The 17,876-nt window shown below is 50.1% G+C and overlaps 2 protein-coding genes across 3 annotated transcripts; both read left to right on the top strand.

Moving 5' to 3' along the window:
* Positions 1 to 9,654: 9,654 nt before the first annotated feature.
* LTA (lymphotoxin alpha) lies at positions 9,655 to 11,793 on the top strand. Its single transcript, XM_003944359.4, has 4 exons — positions 9,655 to 9,929; positions 10,216 to 10,324; positions 10,412 to 10,517; positions 10,765 to 11,793. The coding sequence occupies exons 2-4, from the start codon at positions 10,226 to 10,228 to the stop codon at positions 11,175 to 11,177; spliced, it is 618 nt and encodes a 205-aa protein (XP_003944408.1). The 5' UTR covers positions 9,655 to 9,929; positions 10,216 to 10,225; the 3' UTR covers positions 11,178 to 11,793.
* A 1,250-nt stretch (positions 11,794 to 13,043) lies between these two features.
* On the top strand, positions 13,044 to 16,165 carry TNF (tumor necrosis factor). Of its 2 annotated transcripts, none has more exons than XM_003944354.4 (4): positions 13,044 to 13,403; positions 14,011 to 14,056; positions 14,248 to 14,295; positions 14,916 to 16,165. In XM_003944354.4, the coding sequence occupies exons 1-4, from the start codon at positions 13,221 to 13,223 to the stop codon at positions 15,335 to 15,337; spliced, it is 699 nt and encodes a 232-aa protein (XP_003944403.1). In that variant the 5' UTR covers positions 13,044 to 13,220; the 3' UTR covers positions 15,338 to 16,165. The 2 variants fall into 2 exon arrangements, with proteins under 2 accessions (XP_003944403.1, XP_010330583.1); XM_010332281.2 differs by having other exon boundaries at positions 13,058 to 13,403; positions 14,008 to 14,056; positions 14,916 to 16,164.
* The last annotated feature ends 1,711 nt before the right edge of the window (positions 16,166 to 17,876 follow it).

Below are 17,876 nucleotides of genomic sequence, written 5' to 3'. Positions count from 1 at the left end.
AGAAGATTGTTGGGTTCAGGAACTAGACGATTACAAATTTTGAGAAAACCGTTTCCATTTAATAGAGGGACAGAAATCACCTTACATAGGTTGAGGAATGAGTGGGAGGTGAGGAAAAGGAGGTAGTGAACACCGAATAACAGAATCATCTCTTAGTTCTACTTACAGATTTTACAGATGAGGAAAATTTTACCAGTTCCTGAAAAAGTGGTTTGTTAAGGGGCTAGTCTTTTAAAACATCACACGAAAAGACAAGGTGAGAGATGGACTGGACATTTGAGGGTGAAAGATTTCAAGGAAGAATCTTTGTGTGTGTGTGTTTTTTTTTTTTTTTTTTTTTTTTTTGAGACGGAGTTTCGCTCTTGTTACCCAGGCTGGAGTGCAATGGCGCGATCTCGGCTCACTGCAACCTCCGCCTCCTGGGTTCAGGCAATTCTCCTGCCTCAGCCTCCTGAGTAGCTGGGATTACAGGCACGCGCCACCATGCCCACTAATTTTTTTGTATTTTTAGTAGAGACGGGGTTTCACCACGTTGACCAGGATGGTCTCGATCTCTTGACCTCGTGATCCACCCGCCTCGGCCTCCCAAAGTGCTGGGATTACAGGCTTGAGCCACCGCGCCCGGCGTTATTTTCAAGAAATAAAATCGAATGTAAAATGAAGGCGCTTAAAGAGACAAAGATAGGCCAGGTGCAGTAGCTCACACCTATAATCCCAGCACTGTGAGAGGCCAAGGTGGGCAGATCACTTGGGGCCAGGGGTTCAAGACCAGCCTGGCCAACAAGGCAAAACCCCGTCTCTACAAAAAATACAAAAATTAGCCAGGCGTGTTGGCACGTGCCTGTGGTGGGAGAATCACTTGAACCCAGGAGGCAGAGGTTACAGTTAGCCAAGATCACACCACTGCACTCCAGTCTGGGTGATAGAGCGAGACTCAGTCTCAAGGAAAAAAAAAAAAAAAAAAAAAAAGGTAGGCCGGGTGTGGTGGTTCACGCCTGTAATCCAAGCACTTTGGAGGCCAAGGTGGGCGGATCACCTGAGGTCGGAAGTTCAAGACCAGCCTGACCAACATGGTGAAACCCTGTCTTTTTTTTTTTTTTTTTTTTTGAGATGGAGTTTCAGTCTTGTTACCCAGGCTGGAGTGCAATGGCACGATCTCAGCTCACCACAGCCTCCGCCTCCTGGGTTCAGGCAGTTCTCCTGCCTCAGCCTCCTGAGTAGCTGGGATTACAGGCACGTGCCACCATGCCCAGCTAATTTTTTGTATTTTTAGTAGAGACGGGGTTTCACCATGTTGACCAGGAAGGTCTCGATCTCTTGACCTCGTGATCCACCCGCCTCGGCCTCCCAAAGTGCTGGGATTACAGGCTTGAGCCACCGCGCCCGACCCCCCATAATTTATTATTTTAAAAAATAATAATTATAATTATAATAAAAATAATAATTTTTTTTAAAAAAAAGAAAAAAGGTGCAGTGGCTCATGCTTATAATCCTAGTGCTTTGGGAGGCCAAGGCAAGCAGACCACTAGATGTCAGAAGTTCAAGACAAACCTAGCCAACATGGTGAAACCCTGTCTCTACTAAAAATATAAAAATTAGCTGGGTGTGGTGGCACACGCCTTAATCCCAGCTACTCAGGTGACTGAGGCAACAAAATCACTTGAACCTGGGAGGTGGTGGTTGCATGAGCCGAGATCACGCCACTGCACTCCAGCCTGGGTAGCAAGAGCGAAACTCCGTCTCAAAAAAACTCCTGGGCAACAGAGCAAGACTGTCTCAAAAAAAGAGAGACAGCCGGGCGCGGTGGCTCAAGCCTGTAATCCCAGCACTTTGGGAGGCCAAGGCGGGTGGGTCACGAGGTCAAGAGATCGAGACCGTCCTGGTCAACATGGTGAAACCCCGTCTCTACTAAAAATACAAAAAATTAAATGGGCATGGTGGCGCGTGCCTGTAATCCCAGCTACTCAGGAGGCTGAGGCAGGAGAATTGCCCGAACGCAGGAGGCAGAGGTTGCGGTGAGCCAAGATTGCGCCATTGCACTCCAGCCTGGGTAACAAGAGCGAAACTCCATCTCATAAAAAAAAAAAAAAAAAAAAAAAAAAAAAAAAGAGGTAGTGAAAAGAAGAAAGATAGAGGAAGTGGGATAGAGTACAGATAAAAGGATCAGCCTTGGAAACAAAAAATACTGTGAGTCAACATGTAAGGAAAGATGAAATATAAATAACAAAGTAAAGGGAAAAGAGGGAAGTGAGATCTATGCTGGATGGCCTTAAGCTCGATGAAGTATTAATAGATGAGCGTGAAGGGCATCAGAGGCACGGAGATTTAGAACATCACCCGCAGGAGTACAATGGGGAGTCAACAAAGCATGAGTAAAAGTTGTCCAGGAACACTGATGATTCTCTGAGATTAGCTGGCCAGGATTAGTTGTAAGCCTTTTATAGTGACTCAGCTGTCTCCCGCAATGCTCGGAGACAGCTTTGTCTTAGGCTGCTAAGACAAAGCCCAAAGAATGAGACCACTTAGTTTACCCAAGTGAAGTTTTTCAGGGTCTTCTTGGTGGAACATCAGGTAGATAAGAGTTTTTTGTTTTGTTTTGTTTTTTGAGATGGAGTTTGCTCTTGTTGCCCAGGCTGGAGTGCAATGGCACAATCTCAGTTCACTGAAACCTCACCTCAGGGCTCAAGCAATTATCCTGCATCAGCCCCCCAAGTAGCTGGGATTACAGGTGCCTGCCACCACCCAGCTAATTTTTGTATTTTTAGTAGAGATGGGATTTCACCATGTTTGGCCAGGCTGGTCTCAAACTCCTGACCTCGGGTGATCTGCCTGCCTTGATTTCCCAAAGTGCTGGGATTGCAGGCATGAGCCACAGTGCCTGGTGGTGAGAGATTCTAAAATGCAGACAAAGTGGATTTGAAGTTGTTGACCATGCAGTACATGTAAAATAAACAGGGAAAACCAGGAAAGCAGAAGCAGCTGGAAGTCTTGGTGAGAATAAAGAACTGATTCAAAGGGAGGCAGAGAGTGGGAGATATGAAAAGTGAATGGCTGTGATGAGAAGGGTAATTCAGAGACCAAGATCTTGAAGGCATAACTCTTCCAAGTGATGCTGGGGTTTAAGGTACGACCTTACTCCTGGGTGGCTAAAATGGAGCAGGGAAGAGGCTCTAAAACCAGTGGATTTGAGAAAGTTGGAGAACTGAGAGGCCAAACCGTAAGATTCATCTGATCTGTGTGGCTTTTAAAGTCATTGAAGATGGTGGTAGGAGGCCGGGCACAGTGGGTCATGCCTGTAATCCCAGCACTTTGGGAGGCCAAGTGGGGCGGATCGCTTGAGCTTGGGAGTTCAAGACCAGCCTAAGCAACATAGCAAAACCCTATCTCTGCAAAATAAAAATAAAAAATTAGCCGGGCATGGTGACGTACACCTATAGTCCCAGCTACTCAGGAGGCTGACATGGGAGGATCAATTGAGCCCAAGAGGAGGTCAAGCTTCAGTGAGCCAAGATCACGCCACTGCATTCCAGCCTGGGTGACAGAGCAAGACTTTTTCTCAAAACACAAAAAAAGGGGCTGGGCACAGTGGCTCATGCCTGTAATCCCAGCACTTTGGGAGGCCGAGGTAGGCAGATCACAAGGTCAAGAGATTGAGACCATCCTGGCCAACATGGTGAAACCCCGTCTCTACTAAAAATACAAAAATTAGCCAGGTGTGGTGGCACTCACCTGTGGTCCCAGCTACTTGGGAGGCTGAGGTGGAAGAATCGCTTGAACCCAGGAGGTGGAGGTTGCAGTGAGCTGAGATTGCGCCACTGCACTCCAGCCTGGGTGACAGAGCAAGACTCTGTCTTAAAAGAAAAAAAAAGGGGCAGGCATGGTGGCTCACGCCTGTAATCTCAGCACTTTGGGAGGCTGAGGCAGGTGGATTACCTGAGGTCAGGAGTTTGAGACCAGCCTGACCAATATGGTGAAACCCTGTCTCTACTAAAAATGCAAAAATTAGCCAGGCATGGTGGTGGGCACATGTAATCCTAGCTGCTCAGGAGGCTCAGACAGGAGAATCACTTGAACCCAGGCAGCTTAGGTTGCAGTGAGCTGAGATTGCGCTATTGTGCTCCAGCCTGGGTGACAGAGTGAGACTCCATATCAAAAAATAAATATAAAAAATCCAGGGAGGCCAGCCGACCAGTGGCTCACGCCCGTAATCCCAGCACTTTGGAAGGCCAAGGCAGGTGGATCACCTGAGGTCAGGAGTTTGACCAGCACGACTAACATGGTGAAACCCCATCTCTACTAAATAGCCAGGCATGGTGGCCTGCACCTGTAATCCCAGCTACTTAGGAGGCTGAGGCAGGAAAATCACTTGAACCCAGGAGGTAGAGGTTGCAGTGAGCTGAGATAACACCACTGCACTCCAACCTGGGCAACAAGAGTGAAACCCCCTCTCAAAAAAAACAAAAACAAAAAAACTAACTTTGGGAAACCAAGACAGCAGATCAAGAGTGCAAGACCAGGCTGAGCAGCATAGTGAGACCTTGTCTCTTAGCCAGGCGCAGTGGGACACACCCATAGTCCTAGATACCTGGGAAGCTGAGGTGGAAGTATGACTTGAGCCCATGATTTTGAGGTTGCAGTGGGCTATGGTGGTGCCACTGTACTCCAGCCTAGGTCACAGATCAAGACACCATGTCAAAACAAAACAAATCCATCATTTCGGCTCACCTCTCTCTCCTCTCTTTCCCCCTCAAACACACACACAAGTATATACTGACAACCTCTGAAGGCTTCCTGTGGCTGGATGAAATCCAGAGGCTTTCCCACTCTTTGCATGGCCCTGCGGGACCTGACCCCTGCCCTCCTCTCTGACCTCATCTCCCACTCCTTTCCCAGCTTCTTATCTGCTCCAGCCACCCTGGCCTCCTGTTTGTCTTCAACACCCCCAGCTCGGTTCTGCCTTCCAGCCTTTGCAGTAGTTGCTCCCTTTACCTGGAATGCTTTGCTCCCAAACTTTTTTTTTTTTTTTAACTTCCAAACTTTTACCTGGTCACTATTTCTTGTCATTTGAGTCTCAGCTCCAGTGCCATGCAATCACTCGAAGAGGATTTTGCTGACTGCTGTATTTTAAAGTAGCTCCCTGCCACTCTTATTACATCAGCCTGTCTTATTTTCTCTTAGCACTATGTACCGATTCTTCTTCAGTTTCTTTCTTTTCTTTTTTTAATTGTTATTATTATTATTTTTATTTTTATTCTTATTCTTTTCTTCTTCAGTTTCTTTCTTTTCTGTCTGGGCTCACTGGAATTCAAGCTCTGCAGGTGCCGGCACCTTCTCTGAGTCCTCTGCCTCTATGTCCGTCCTGCCTAGAACAGTGTCCAGCATGTGGTAGGCACTCAGATACTAAATGGAGGGATGGATGAATAATTCATAAAGCAGGATAAAGTTCAACTTTAGGCTTGTGGCTCTGATTGGACTTATGTTTAGAGTCAGATTTAAGTTTACTGTTAGGAGTGGTGGTAAACTGGTTTCAAGATTAGCCCTGAAACAGGGTTGGGTTGGTGTAGAGGAGAAGTCTTATTTGGGGGGTTATTAATTGGGATGTGTTTAGATTTGAGGTTACAGTTACAGTTGGAGTTGGGTTTGAGTTGTGATTTGCGTTGAGGTTAAATTTGGGTTAGGGTTGAATTTGGTATTAAATCCCAATTTAGGTTTTGAGGCTAAGTTCAAGTTTGAAGCTAATGTCATTTCAGCCTCATCTGGAGGCCTCAGAGATTTCACTAGTTTCTCCACAAAGACCACTATAAAGACTGTATTTTCCTGAGTTTGGGGCACAAGTCTCCAGTCATCAGTTCTCCCACCCAGGGAAAGTCCCAAACCAACAGTTGGCCTGCCCAAGAAAGAAACCAAATTTCAAAGAACCTCCGAAACTGAGATTGAAACCAAGATTGGCCCATCTCAAGGAGCATCCTTCAGCACATCTCACATGCACGTGACACTGAGCCTCGGCCCAGCCTTGCCCTTCCTTCCTCTCTGTCTCTCATGTCTCCCATCACTCTTTCTTGGCTTCCCTTTTTTGTCCCTCAATGTCCCATTCTTCCACTTCGATTTAAATTTCTCTCTTTCTCTCACTATTCATTGCAATTGCAATGCTGTTTTTAATTTTTTTTGTTTGTTTGTTTTTGAAATAGAGTCTCTCTCTGTTACCCAGGCTGGAGTGCAGTGGTGAAATCTTGGCTAGCTGCAACCTCCACCTCCTGGGTTCAAGTGACTCCCCTCCTCAGCCTCCCCAGTAGTTGGGACTATAGGAACATGCTGCCACGCCCAGCTAATTTTTTGTATTTTTAGTAGAGATGGGGTTTCATCATGTTAGCCAGGATAGTCTCTATCTCCTGACTTCATGATTCACCTGCCTTGGCCTCCCAAAGTACTGGGATTACAGGTGTGAGCCACTGAAGCCGGCCTTGAAATACCATTTTATATTTTAATATAGCTCAGCTGAGGTCTCAATCCATCCGCTCTTACCATTAGAGAAGCAGAAAGAGACAACAGGAAGCAAAAAGAACCCTGAGAGAAAGAGCGACGTAGAGAAAAAGAAAGGAGCAGGGGCTAAGAGGGAAATCAACACTGACATAAGAGATAATACAGTGGTGGTGCATGCCTGTAGTCCCAACTACTTAGGAGGTGGGCAAGAGAATCACTTGAACCTGGGAGGCAGAGGTTGCAGTGAGCCGAGATCGTGCCACTGCACTCCAGCCTGGGCTACAGAGCTAGATTCTGTCTCAAAAAATATACATACGAAAAGAAATTTTCTGACCTACCTCACCTGATAGTAGGTTAGAAGAGCCTCATTCCAGCCGGGCAGGGTGGCTCACATCTGTAATCCCAGCTACTCAGGAGGCTGAGGCAGGAGAATCGCTGGAATCCAGGAGGCAGAGGTTGCAGTAAGCCAAGATTCGCCACTGCACTCCAGCCTGGGTGACCGAGCAAGACTCCGTCTCAAAAAAAAAAAAAAAAAAAAAAAAAAAAACCCTCATTCCAGAAAAGGTTCTGCCCTATGCCTGGAAGGATGGAATGCTGTACAGAGAGACCAAGAAGAGTATGGCCGGCCTTGCTGGGTTCACCCCAACCCGTCTATTACCATTAAATTATGCTAGTTTTGTTCAATTACATTTCTGCACAGTTGTCCATTCTTCATCAAATCTAAGCATAAAAATAGTTTTCCCTGGAGGGGAAGCCCTAAGGAGGGCTTCAATTCCAAAGGCTCCCGTGTCACTTAAAATTTTGATTAAATAAGGCCAGGCGCGGTGGCTCACGCCTATAATCCCAGCACTTTGGGAGGCCAAGGCGGGTGGATCACGAGGTCAAGAGATCGAGACCATCCTGGTCAACATGGTGAAACCCCGTCTCTACTAAAAATACAAAAATTAGCTGAGCATGGTGGTGTGTGCCTGTAATCCCAGTTACTCAGGAGGCTGAGACAGGAGAATTGCTTGAACCCAGGAGGCGGAAGTTGCCCTGAGCCGAGATTGCACCATTGCACTCCAGCCTGGGTAACAAGAGCGAAACTCCATCTCAAAAAAAAACACTTTGATTAAGTAAATGTATTATGCTTTTCTCCTGTTAACCTGTCTTTTGTTGCAGAAGTATTGGCCATGATGAGTCAGGAAGGAATCGCCCCTTTCTGCCCTACAGAATAAAAAGAAATAATAGCTAAGACTAGTAAAGCATAAAAGGCAAAGGTGCAGGGCTTCAAGTAGAGAAGAGAACAGAAGAAATAGCTCATACACACCCAGAATGTTACTTTCATGTCCCTCCATGTTACTCCAAGATCCCTCAGGGACCTTGTGCCTGGGGAGAGAATCAGCCCGTGTAACGGTGGGCTTTACCCCGGGTCACCACCAACCCCAGCTCCAACCTCTCTAACATCGTCCAAGCAAAATTACACCAATAGCAGTAATAATATTTGAGGTGACCAGTTGGTATTATCTCAAACTTAGGAAAAGTGAATAAAGTCATCTTTAGGAATTGTGCTTTTTTTTTTTAAACCTTGTAACTTGCAAGCTAAGTGAAAATGGGCTCCTGTATGAGAATGCTGGTATCAACGTTTTTTGTGTTAGCCAAAAACTAGAAACAAACCAAATGCCCATCAACAGAAGAATATATTAGAGTATATTGATACGATAGAATATTACATCACAGTTAAAAAAAAAAAAAACCACTACTGATACATGCAACCACATGGATGAATCTCACAAACAAAATACTGACTGAAAGAAGCCAAACAGAAATGAGTAGATTCTATATGATTTCATTTACATGATACCCCAAAGCAGGAGGAACTAGTCTATGGGGATGAAGGTCAGAGAGTGGTTGGTTATCTTTGGAGGGTATCAGCAGGGAAGGAGCATGAGGGAACCTACTCGGGACCTGAAAATACGTGGAGCTTGGCGGTGGCTACGTGGCTACAAACAGATGGAAAAATTCATCAGCTGTACACTTAAGAGGTGTCCACCTCAAACCTCTGTTACATATCAATAAATATATATATATGTATTCGGAACCTTTCTTTTTCTTGAGACGGAGTCTTGCTCTGTGTCCCAGGCTGGAGTGCAATGGTGCGATCTTGGCTCACTGCAGCCTCTGCCTCTCCAGTTCAAACAATTCTCCAGCCTCAGCCTCCCAAGTAGTTGCCACTACAGATGTGCGCCACCACGCCTGGCTAATTTTTTGTATTTTTTTAGAGACAGAGTTTCATCATGTTGGCCAGGCTGGTCTCGAAATTCTGACCTCTGACCTCAAGTAATCCGCCCACCTCAGACTCCCAAAGTGCTGGGATTACAGGTGTGAGCCACTGTACCCAGTCTGGAACAGTTTTAAAATAAGATATTTGCTCTGCAAATGCAACTTCAGGACAAGTCCCTTAGCTGTGTCCACCCCAACCCAAGTCACCACCCTTAAGCCTCACCCACGTGGCGTTCTGACACTTCTCCTGTAGAGAACTTTGGAAGGTGTCTGCCGCATTGATCCTGGAGTGTGTATTTATTTGGGGTTATATAAATCTGATCTGTGGAAGCTACCTGAGGTCAGGACGAGATGGAGGGCATCCTTCAGGAGTGGGATGTGTCCAGCATCCTCTCTGGGGAAGGGGACCAAAAAATTTATCTTCCAAACGAGGACCCTTTCAAGAATGGAAGGGGGCTCCATTAATATTTGCACCTGGACAAGAGGCAAACACAAGAATGTCCCCGATGAAGGGACATATAATGGACCTTCTTGATGTGAAACCTGCCAGATGGGCTGGAAAGTCCGTATACTGGAACAAGTATGACTTGAGTTGTTTGGGACAAGGACAAGGGACAAGAGAAGAAAATGGGCAAAGAGAGAAGCCGGTACTCAGCCAAGTGTGCAGAGATGTTACATATGATTGCTCTTCAGGGAACCGGGCCTCCAGCCCACACCCCAGCTGCTCAACCTCCTCCTCCCCGAATTGACTGTCCCTTCTCTGGAACTCCTAGACCTGACCCCACTCCCTGGCCCTCCCAGCCCACGATTCCCCTGACCTAACTCCCTTTCCCAGAATTCAGTCGCCTGAACCCCCAGCCTGTGGTTCTCTTCTAGGCCTCAGCCTTTCCTGCCTTTGACTGAAACAGCAGCATCGTCTAAGCCCTGGGGGCTTCCCCGGGCCCCAGCCCCGACCTAGAACCCGCCCGCTGCCTGCCACGCTGCCGCTGCCGCTTCCTCTATAAAGGGACCCGAGCGTCCGGGCCCAGGGGCTCCGCACAGCAGGTGAGACTCTCCGGCCCCATCTCCTTGGGCTGCCCGTGTTCGTGCTTCGGACTGCCACCCCGCAGTGTCCTGCCCTCTGCCTGGGCCTCGGTCCCTCCTGCACCTGCTGCCTGGATCCCCGGCCTGCCTGGGCCTGGGCCTTGGTGGGTTTGGTTTTGGTTTCCTTCCCTGTCTCTGACTCTCCATCTGTCAGCCTCTTTGTCTCTGTCTCTCACACATTCTCTGTTTCTACCATGATCCCTCTCTGTTCCCTTCCCGTCTCTCTCTGTCTCCCTCTACTCACCTTGGGGTATCTCTGACTGCATCCTGTCCCCTTCTCTGTCGATCTCTCTCTCCGGGGGTGGGGGGTGCCGTCTCCCAGGGCAGGAGGTCTGTCGCCTGTCTCCTGCAGTGTGCCCCGCCCCGCTCACTCTCTCTCTCTCTCTGCAGGTTCTCCCCCATGACACCACCTGAACGTCTCTTCCTCTCAAGGGTGCAGGGCACCCCCCTACACCTCCTCCTTCTGGGGCTGCTGCTGGCCCTGCTTCCTGGGGCCCAGGTGAGGCAGCAGGAGAATGGGGATTTCTGGGGTGGCCCAGCCAAACCTTGAGCCCTAAAGCCCCTCCTCAACTCTATTCTCCCCTAGGGGCTCCCTGGTGTTGGCCTCACACCTTCAGCTGCCCAGATTGCCCGTCAGCACCCCAAGATGCATCTTGCCCGCAGCACCCTCAAACCTGCTGCTCACCTCGTTGGTAAACATCCACCTGACTTCCCAGACATGTCCCCCACCAGCTCTGCTCCTATCCCTGCCTCAGGACCCCAAGCATCCACCGCCCTCCCCCAACTTCCCCCGCCCCCAAAAAGCACTGGCGGCCCACTCTTAAACCTCCCCCAGCCATCCCCCAGGAACTCAGTTGTCCAGTGCCTGCTTCCTTGGGGATCGAGACCTCTAACCCAGACCCCTGACCTCCCACCCCCATCCCCTATGGCTCTTCCTAGGAGACCCCAGCAACCAGAAATCACTGCGCTGGAGAGCGAACACGGACCGTGCCTTCCTCCAGGATGGTTTCTCCTTGAGCAACAATTCTCTCCTGGTCCCCACCAGTGGCATCTACTTTGTCTACTCCCAGGTGGTCTTCTCTGGGAAAGCCTACTCTCCCAAGGCCACGCCCACCCCGCTCTACCTGGCCCATGAGGTCCAGCTCTTCTCCTCCCAGTACCCCTTCCACGTGTCTCTCCTCAGCTCCCAGAAGATGGTATATCCAGGGCTGCAGGAACCCTGGCTGCACTCGATGTACCATGGGGCTGCGTTCCAGCTCACCCAGGGAGACCAGCTCTCCACCCACACAGATGGCATCCACCACCTGGTCCTGAGCCCTAGTACTGTCTTCTTTGGAGCCTTTGCTCTGTAGAACTTGGGAAAATTCGGAAAGAAAAAAGAATTGATTTCAAGACCTTCTCCCCATTCTGCCTCCATTCTGACGATTTCAGGGGTCACCACCACCTCTCCTTTGACCATTCCAACAGCTCAAGTCTTCCCCAGTCAAGTCAGCTGGAGCTTTCAAAGAAGGAATTCTAGGCATCCCGGGGGACCACACCCGCCTGAACCATCCCGGATGTCTGTCTGGCAGAGGAGTTCAAGCCTGTCTAGGAATTCCCAGCCCAAAGCTGTTGGTCTGTCCCACCAGCTAGGTGGGGCCCAGATCCACACACGGAGGAAGAGCAGACACGTGGGGGAGCAGGGGGCAGGGAGGGGACTATTTATGAAGGCAAAAAACTAAATTATTTATTTATGGAGGATGGACAGAAGGGAATAATAGAAGAACATCCAAGGAGAGAGAGAGAGAGAGAGGCCCAAAAGATGAAGAGTGAGAGGGCATGGGCACAAGAAAGAAAGAAATCGGCGTCACGGGGGGTCATGGGGCCTCAGAAGGCAGCGAAAGGCCCTGAAAGCCAGCTGCCCACCAGAGCCCCACACGGAGGCATCTGCATGCTTGATGAAGCCCAATAAATCTCTTTTCTCTGAAATGCTGTCTGCTTGTGCATGTCTGTCTGGGAGTGAGAATTCCCCAGTCTATCTAAGGAATGGTGGGCAGGACAGAGGGCTCAAAGGGAGGAACAGCTGTGAGCAGAACAAGAGGATAAAGGGCTCAGAGAGCTTCAGGGATATGTGATGGGCTCGCCAGGTGAGGCAGCCAGGCTGCTGCAGGGGAAGCAAAGGAGGAGCTGAGAAGGCAAAGGAAAAGTCAGGGTCTGCAGGGGCGGGGGTCAGGGAGCCGCCGGGGGGGATATGGTCACATGTAGTGGCTCTGAGGAATGGGTGACAGGAGACCTCTGGGGAGATGTGACCACAGCAAAGGGTAGGAGAATGTCCAGGGCTATGGGGGTCGAGTGTGGGTACCCCCACTCCAAGACAGGGCCATACAGAGGGCCCCAGAGAGTGAAAGAGCCTCCAGGACCTCCAGGTATGGAATACAGGGGATGTTTAAGAAGACATGGCCACGCATTGGGGCTGTGAGAAATGAGAGCTTCACAAACAAATCAGGGACCCCAGAGTTTCTTGGAAGCCAAGACTGAAACCAGCAGTGTGAGTCCCAGGGTCAGAATGAAAGGAGAAGCCCTATCCAGTGGGGTCCGTGAATTCCCGGGGCTGATTTCACTCCCTGGGGCTGTCCCAGGCTTGTCCCTGCTACCCCCACCCAGCCTACCCTGAGGTCCTGAGCCTGCCCCCAAGTATGGAGCTGCCCTGTCCCTGGCTCCTTCTCCTCCCAGGGACCCAAACACAGGCCTCAGGACTCAACACAGCTTTTCCCTCTAACTCCATTTTCTCTCCCCTGAGGACTCAGCTTTCTGAAGCCCCTCCCAGTTCTCCCTCTTTTTCCTGCATCCTGTCTGGACATCAGAGGGAAACAGACCACAGACCTGGTCCCCAAAAGAAATTCAGACAATAGGCTTTGAGGGGCATGGGGGAAGGGACTTCAGCCTCCAGGGTCGTACACACAAATCAGTCACTGGCCCAGAAGGGCCCCTCGGAATTGGAGCAGGGAGGGCGGGGAGTGTGAGGAGTATCCTTGATGCTTGGGTGTCCCCAACTTTCCAAATCTCCACCCCCGTGATGGAGAAGAAACAGAGACTGAAGCTTCAGGGCCCACTACCGCTTCCTCCAGATGAGCTCATGGGTTTCTCCACCAAGGAAGTTTTCCGCTGGTTGATTGATTCTTTCCCCGCCCTCCTCTCCCCTCAGGGACTTTATAAAGGCAGTTGTTTCACACCCAGCCAGCAGACGCTCCCTCAGCAAGGACAGCAGAGGACCAGCCAAGAGGGAGAGAAGCAATTCCAGATCCCCCTGAAAACAACCCTCAGACACCACATCCCCCGACAAGCTGCCAGGCGGGTTATCTCTCTCTCACATACTGCCCCAAGGCTCCACCCTCTCTCCCTTGGAAAGAACAGCCATGAGCACTGAAACCATGATCCAGGACGTGGAGCTGGCCGAGGAGGCGTTCTCCAAGACCCAGGGGCCCCAGGGCTCCAGACGGCGCTGGTTCCTCAGCCTCTTCTCCTTCCTGCTCGTAGCAGGTGCCACCGCCCTCTTCTGCCTGCTGCACTTCGGAGTGATCGGCCCCCAGAGGGAAGAGGTGAGTGCCTTGCCAGCCTTCATCACCCTCCCACCCAAGGGGAAGCAGAGACGCAAGAGAGGAAGGGAGACGGAATGGGCAAAAGACGTGTGCTGACAGGGAGGGATGGAGAGAAAAAACGTGGAGAAAGATGGGGATGCAGAAAGAGATGTGCCAAGAGATGGAGAAGAGAAAGCGAAAGATGGAGAGACAGGATGTCTGGCACACAGGAGGCGTCCACTAAGTGTGTATGGAGTGAATGAATGAATGAATGAATGAGCAAGCAGACATATAAATAAGATATGGAGACAGATGTGGGTGTAACAGAGAGATGGGGAAGAAACAAGTGATACGAATAAAGATGGTGAGACAGAAAGAGATGTGGGAGATAGGAGAGAGAACTAAGGACAGAGACGAGGGCGATAAGTATGAAGATAGGGTGTCTGGCGCGCAGAAGACACTCAGTGAAAGAATTGTTGAATGCACGGAGGGTGACTACACGGATGAATGGAGAAAAAAAAAAAGCAGACACCTCAGGGCTAAGAGCGCAGGCCAGGCTGGCAGCCAGCTGTTCCTCCTTTCAGGGCGCCTCCCTCGCGACGCTAACCATTCTCCTTCTCCTCAGCAGTCCTCCAGAGACTTCTCTCCAATCAACTCTCTGGCCCTGGCAGTCAGTAAGTGTCTCCAAACCTCTTCCCTAATTCTGGGTTTGGGTTGGGGGGTAGGGTTAGTACCGGGATGGAAGTAGTGGGGGAAATTTAAAGTTTTGTTCTTGGGGGGAGGACGGATGAACGTGAAAGTTGTTAGGGAGGTATTTTCTAGAAGTTGAAGGGTCTCAGCTTTTCCTTTTCTCTTTCCTCTTCAGGATCATCTTCTCGAATCCCGAGTGACAAGCCTGTAGCCCATGTTGTAGGTAAGAGCTCTGAGGATGTGTCTTGGAACTTGGAGGGATAGGATGAGGGGGTTGAAGCCTGGCTGAGGGTAGTCGGGCCTCGGAGACAGTGTGAGAAAGACTCGCTGAGGCCGGGCGCGGTGGCTCAAGCCTGTAATCCCAGCACTTTGGGAGGCCGAGGCGGGTGGATCACAAGGTCGAGAGATCGAGACCATCTTGGTCAACATGGTGAAACCCCGTCTCTACTAAAAATACAAAAAAAATTAGCTGGGCATGGTGGTGCGTGCCTGTAATCCCAGCTACTCAGGAGGCTGAGGCAGGAGAATTGCCTGAACCCAGGAGGCGGAGGTTGCGGTGAGCCGAGATCGCGCCATTGCACTCCAGCCTGGGTAACAAGGGCGAAACTCCGTCTCAAAAAAAAAAAAAAAAAAAAAAAAAAGACTCGCTGAGCTCAAGGGGAGGGCGGAGGAACAGCACAGGGCTTGGGGGATACTCAGAACGTCATCCAGGTGGGACGTCGGGTGACAGACAGAGGGGACAGGAACCGGATGTGGGGTGGGCAGAGCTCGAGGGCCAGGATGTGGAGAGTGAACCGACATGGCCACACTGACTCCCCCCTCTCTCTCTCTCCCTCCCTCCAGCAAACCCTCAGGCTGAGGGGCAACTCCAGTGGCTGAACCGCCGGGCCAATGCCCTCCTGGCCAATGGCGTGGAGCTGAGAGATAACCAGCTGGTGGTGCCATCAGACGGGCTGTACCTCGTCTACTCCCAGGTCCTCTTCAAGGGCCAAGGCTGCCCCTCCACCTTTACGCTCCTCACCCACAGCATCAGCCGCATCGCTGTCTCCTACCAGGCCAAGGTCAACCTCCTCTCTGCCATCAAGAGCCCCTGCCAGAGGGAGACCCCACGGGGCGCTAAGACCCATCCCTGGTATGAGCCCATCTACCTGGGAGGAGTCTTCCAGCTGGAGAAGGGTGATCGACTCAGCGCTGAGATCAGTCCGCCTGACTCTCTCGACTTGGCTGAGTCTGGGCAGGTCTACTTTGGGATCATTGGCCTGTGAGGAGGACGAACATCCATCCTTCCCAAACCCCTCCCCTGCCCCGATCCCTTTATTATCCCCTCCTTCAGACACCCTCACCCTCTTCTGGCTTAAAAGAGAATTAGGGGCTTAGGGTCGGACCCCAGGCTTAGAACTTTAAGCAACACCAGCACCACTTGGAAACCCGGGACTCAGGAAAGTGTGGCCTGCACAGTAAAGCACTGGCATCCACGAAGAATTCAGACTGGGGCCTCCAGAACTCACTGGGGCCTACAGCTTTGATCCCTGAACTCAGTCTGTGACATCTGGAATCTGGCCACCAGGAGCCTTTGGTTCTGGCCAGAACGCTGCAGGACTTGAGGAGACCTCACCCAGAAGTTGACATGAGTGACCTCGGCCTTCCTTTCTCCAGATGTTTCCGGACTCCCCTGAGACACAGAGCCCGGCCCTCCCCATGAAGCCAGCCCCTCTATTTATGTTTGCACCTGTGATTATTTATTATTTATTTATTATTTATTTATTTACCGACGAATGTATATTTATTTAAGAGGTCGAGGCATCCCGAGGGACCCAGTGTAAGAGCTGCCTTGGCCAGACATGTTTTCTGTGAAAACAGAGCTGAATAGTAGGCTGTTCCCATGTAGCCTCCGGGCCTCTGTGCCTTCTTTTGATTATGTTTTTAAAAATATTCATCTGATTAAGTTGTCTGAAAAATACTGATTTGGTGACCGACTGTCACTCATCACTGAACCTCTGCTCCCCAGGGGAGTTGTCTGTAATCGCCCTACTATTCAGTGGCGAGAAATAAAGTTTGCTTAGAAATGAAACGTGGTCTCCTTTTTGGAATTAATTCTGCATCTGCCTCTTCTTGGGAGTGGGAGGAAGCTCCGTAAGTCCTGTCTCCACAGGGTTTAAGATCTCTCAGACCCAGTCCCATCCTTAGACTCCTGGGGTCCTACATAAACAAAGCCCAGCAGAATATTCCCCATCCCCGAGGAAACAGGAACATGAACCTAATTACCTTTCCCTCAGGGCACGGGAATTTCCAATTCTGGGAATTCCAGTCCTTGCTGGGAAAATCCTACAGCTCAGGTGAGATTTCTGGCTGCTGCAGCTGGCCAACCAACGGAGAAAGCTGGGGAGGAGCCACATTCTCACGTACCTGAATCATAGTCAAGGGACTTCCAGAGATTCAGGTATGTAAGCTTCAAATCACCCTGTCCTAACTCTGCCACCTGAACCAGCCATTTAACCCATCTATCAATGAAGATAGGAACATCCTCCACACATAGGGCATGCCAGAGAAGGTTTGACCTCCATCAGAGGACCCCACTCAGCCCTTGGCACAGCGGGCACTCAGTGAATTCTGGCTTACTTCCTGCAACCAGTTTCCAGCTGTTCTATCCCCTTCCGTTCTCTCAGTGGGTGAAATTGAAGATAATGAAGACAATAAAGAAGGAACTGAACCGCTGGGCATGGTGGCATGCACCTGCAATCCCTTCACTTCAGGAGATCAAGGTGAGAAGACTGCTTGAACCCAGGAGCTCGAGAGCAACCTGGGCAACATAGTGACATCCTGTCATCCTGCCTCTATTTAAAATAAAAGAAAAATCTATAGGAATAAGAGGTGGGTGAAGGACTCACAAGCCAGTTTGGTCCCACTCGTCTTTGTAGTGAAGGAGGGGAGAGGTGTGAGATGGGTGATCTGGAAATGTAATTTCAGCACTTTGGGAGGCTAAGATGGGAGGATCACTTGAGCCCACTAGTTCAAGACCAGCCTGTGAAACATAACAAGACTTTGTTTCCACAGAAAATTTAAAAATTAGCCAGGTGGGCTGGGCACCGTGACTCACGCCTGTGATCCCAGCACTTTGGGAAGATGAGGCAGTTGGATCATGAGGTCAGGAGTTTGGGAACAGCCTGACCAACATGGAGAAGCCTCATCTCTACTAAAAATACAAGATTAGCAGGACATGGTGGCACATGGCTATAATCCCAGCTACTCGGGGGGCTGAGGCAGGAGAATCACTTGAACCCAGGAGGAGGAGATTGCGATGAGCTGAGATCATACCATTTGCACTCCACTACCACACGGTTTTCTCCAGCCTGGGCAACAAGAGCGAAACTCCATCTCAAAAAAATAAAATAGGCCGGGCGCGGTGGCTCAAGCCTGTAATCCCAGCACTTTGGGAGGCCGAGGCGGGTGGATCACGAGGTCGAGAGATCGAGACCAACCTGGTCAACATGATGAAACCCCGTCTCTACTAAAAATACAAAAAATTAGCTGGGCATGGTGGTGCGTGCCTATAATCCCAGCTACTCAGGAGGCTGAGGCAGGAGAATTGCCTGAACCCAGGAGGCGGAGGTTGCGGTGAGCCGAGATCGTGCCATTGCACTCCAGCCTGGGTAACACGAGCGAAACTCCGTCTCAAAAAAAATAAATAAATAAAATAAAATAAAATAAAAAGCCAGATGGGGCATGCCTGTAGTCCTAGCTACTCAGGAGGCTGAGACAGGAGGATCACTCAAGCCCAGGGTCTGAGGTTACAATGAGCTATGA

The sequence above is a fragment of the Saimiri boliviensis genome, chromosome 4, assembly GCF_048565385.1.
Source record: "Saimiri boliviensis isolate mSaiBol1 chromosome 4, mSaiBol1.pri, whole genome shotgun sequence".
NCBI classification, from domain to species: Eukaryota; Metazoa; Chordata; class Mammalia; order Primates; family Cebidae; genus Saimiri; species Saimiri boliviensis.
This window is presented reverse-complemented; position numbering and strand designations above follow the sequence as displayed.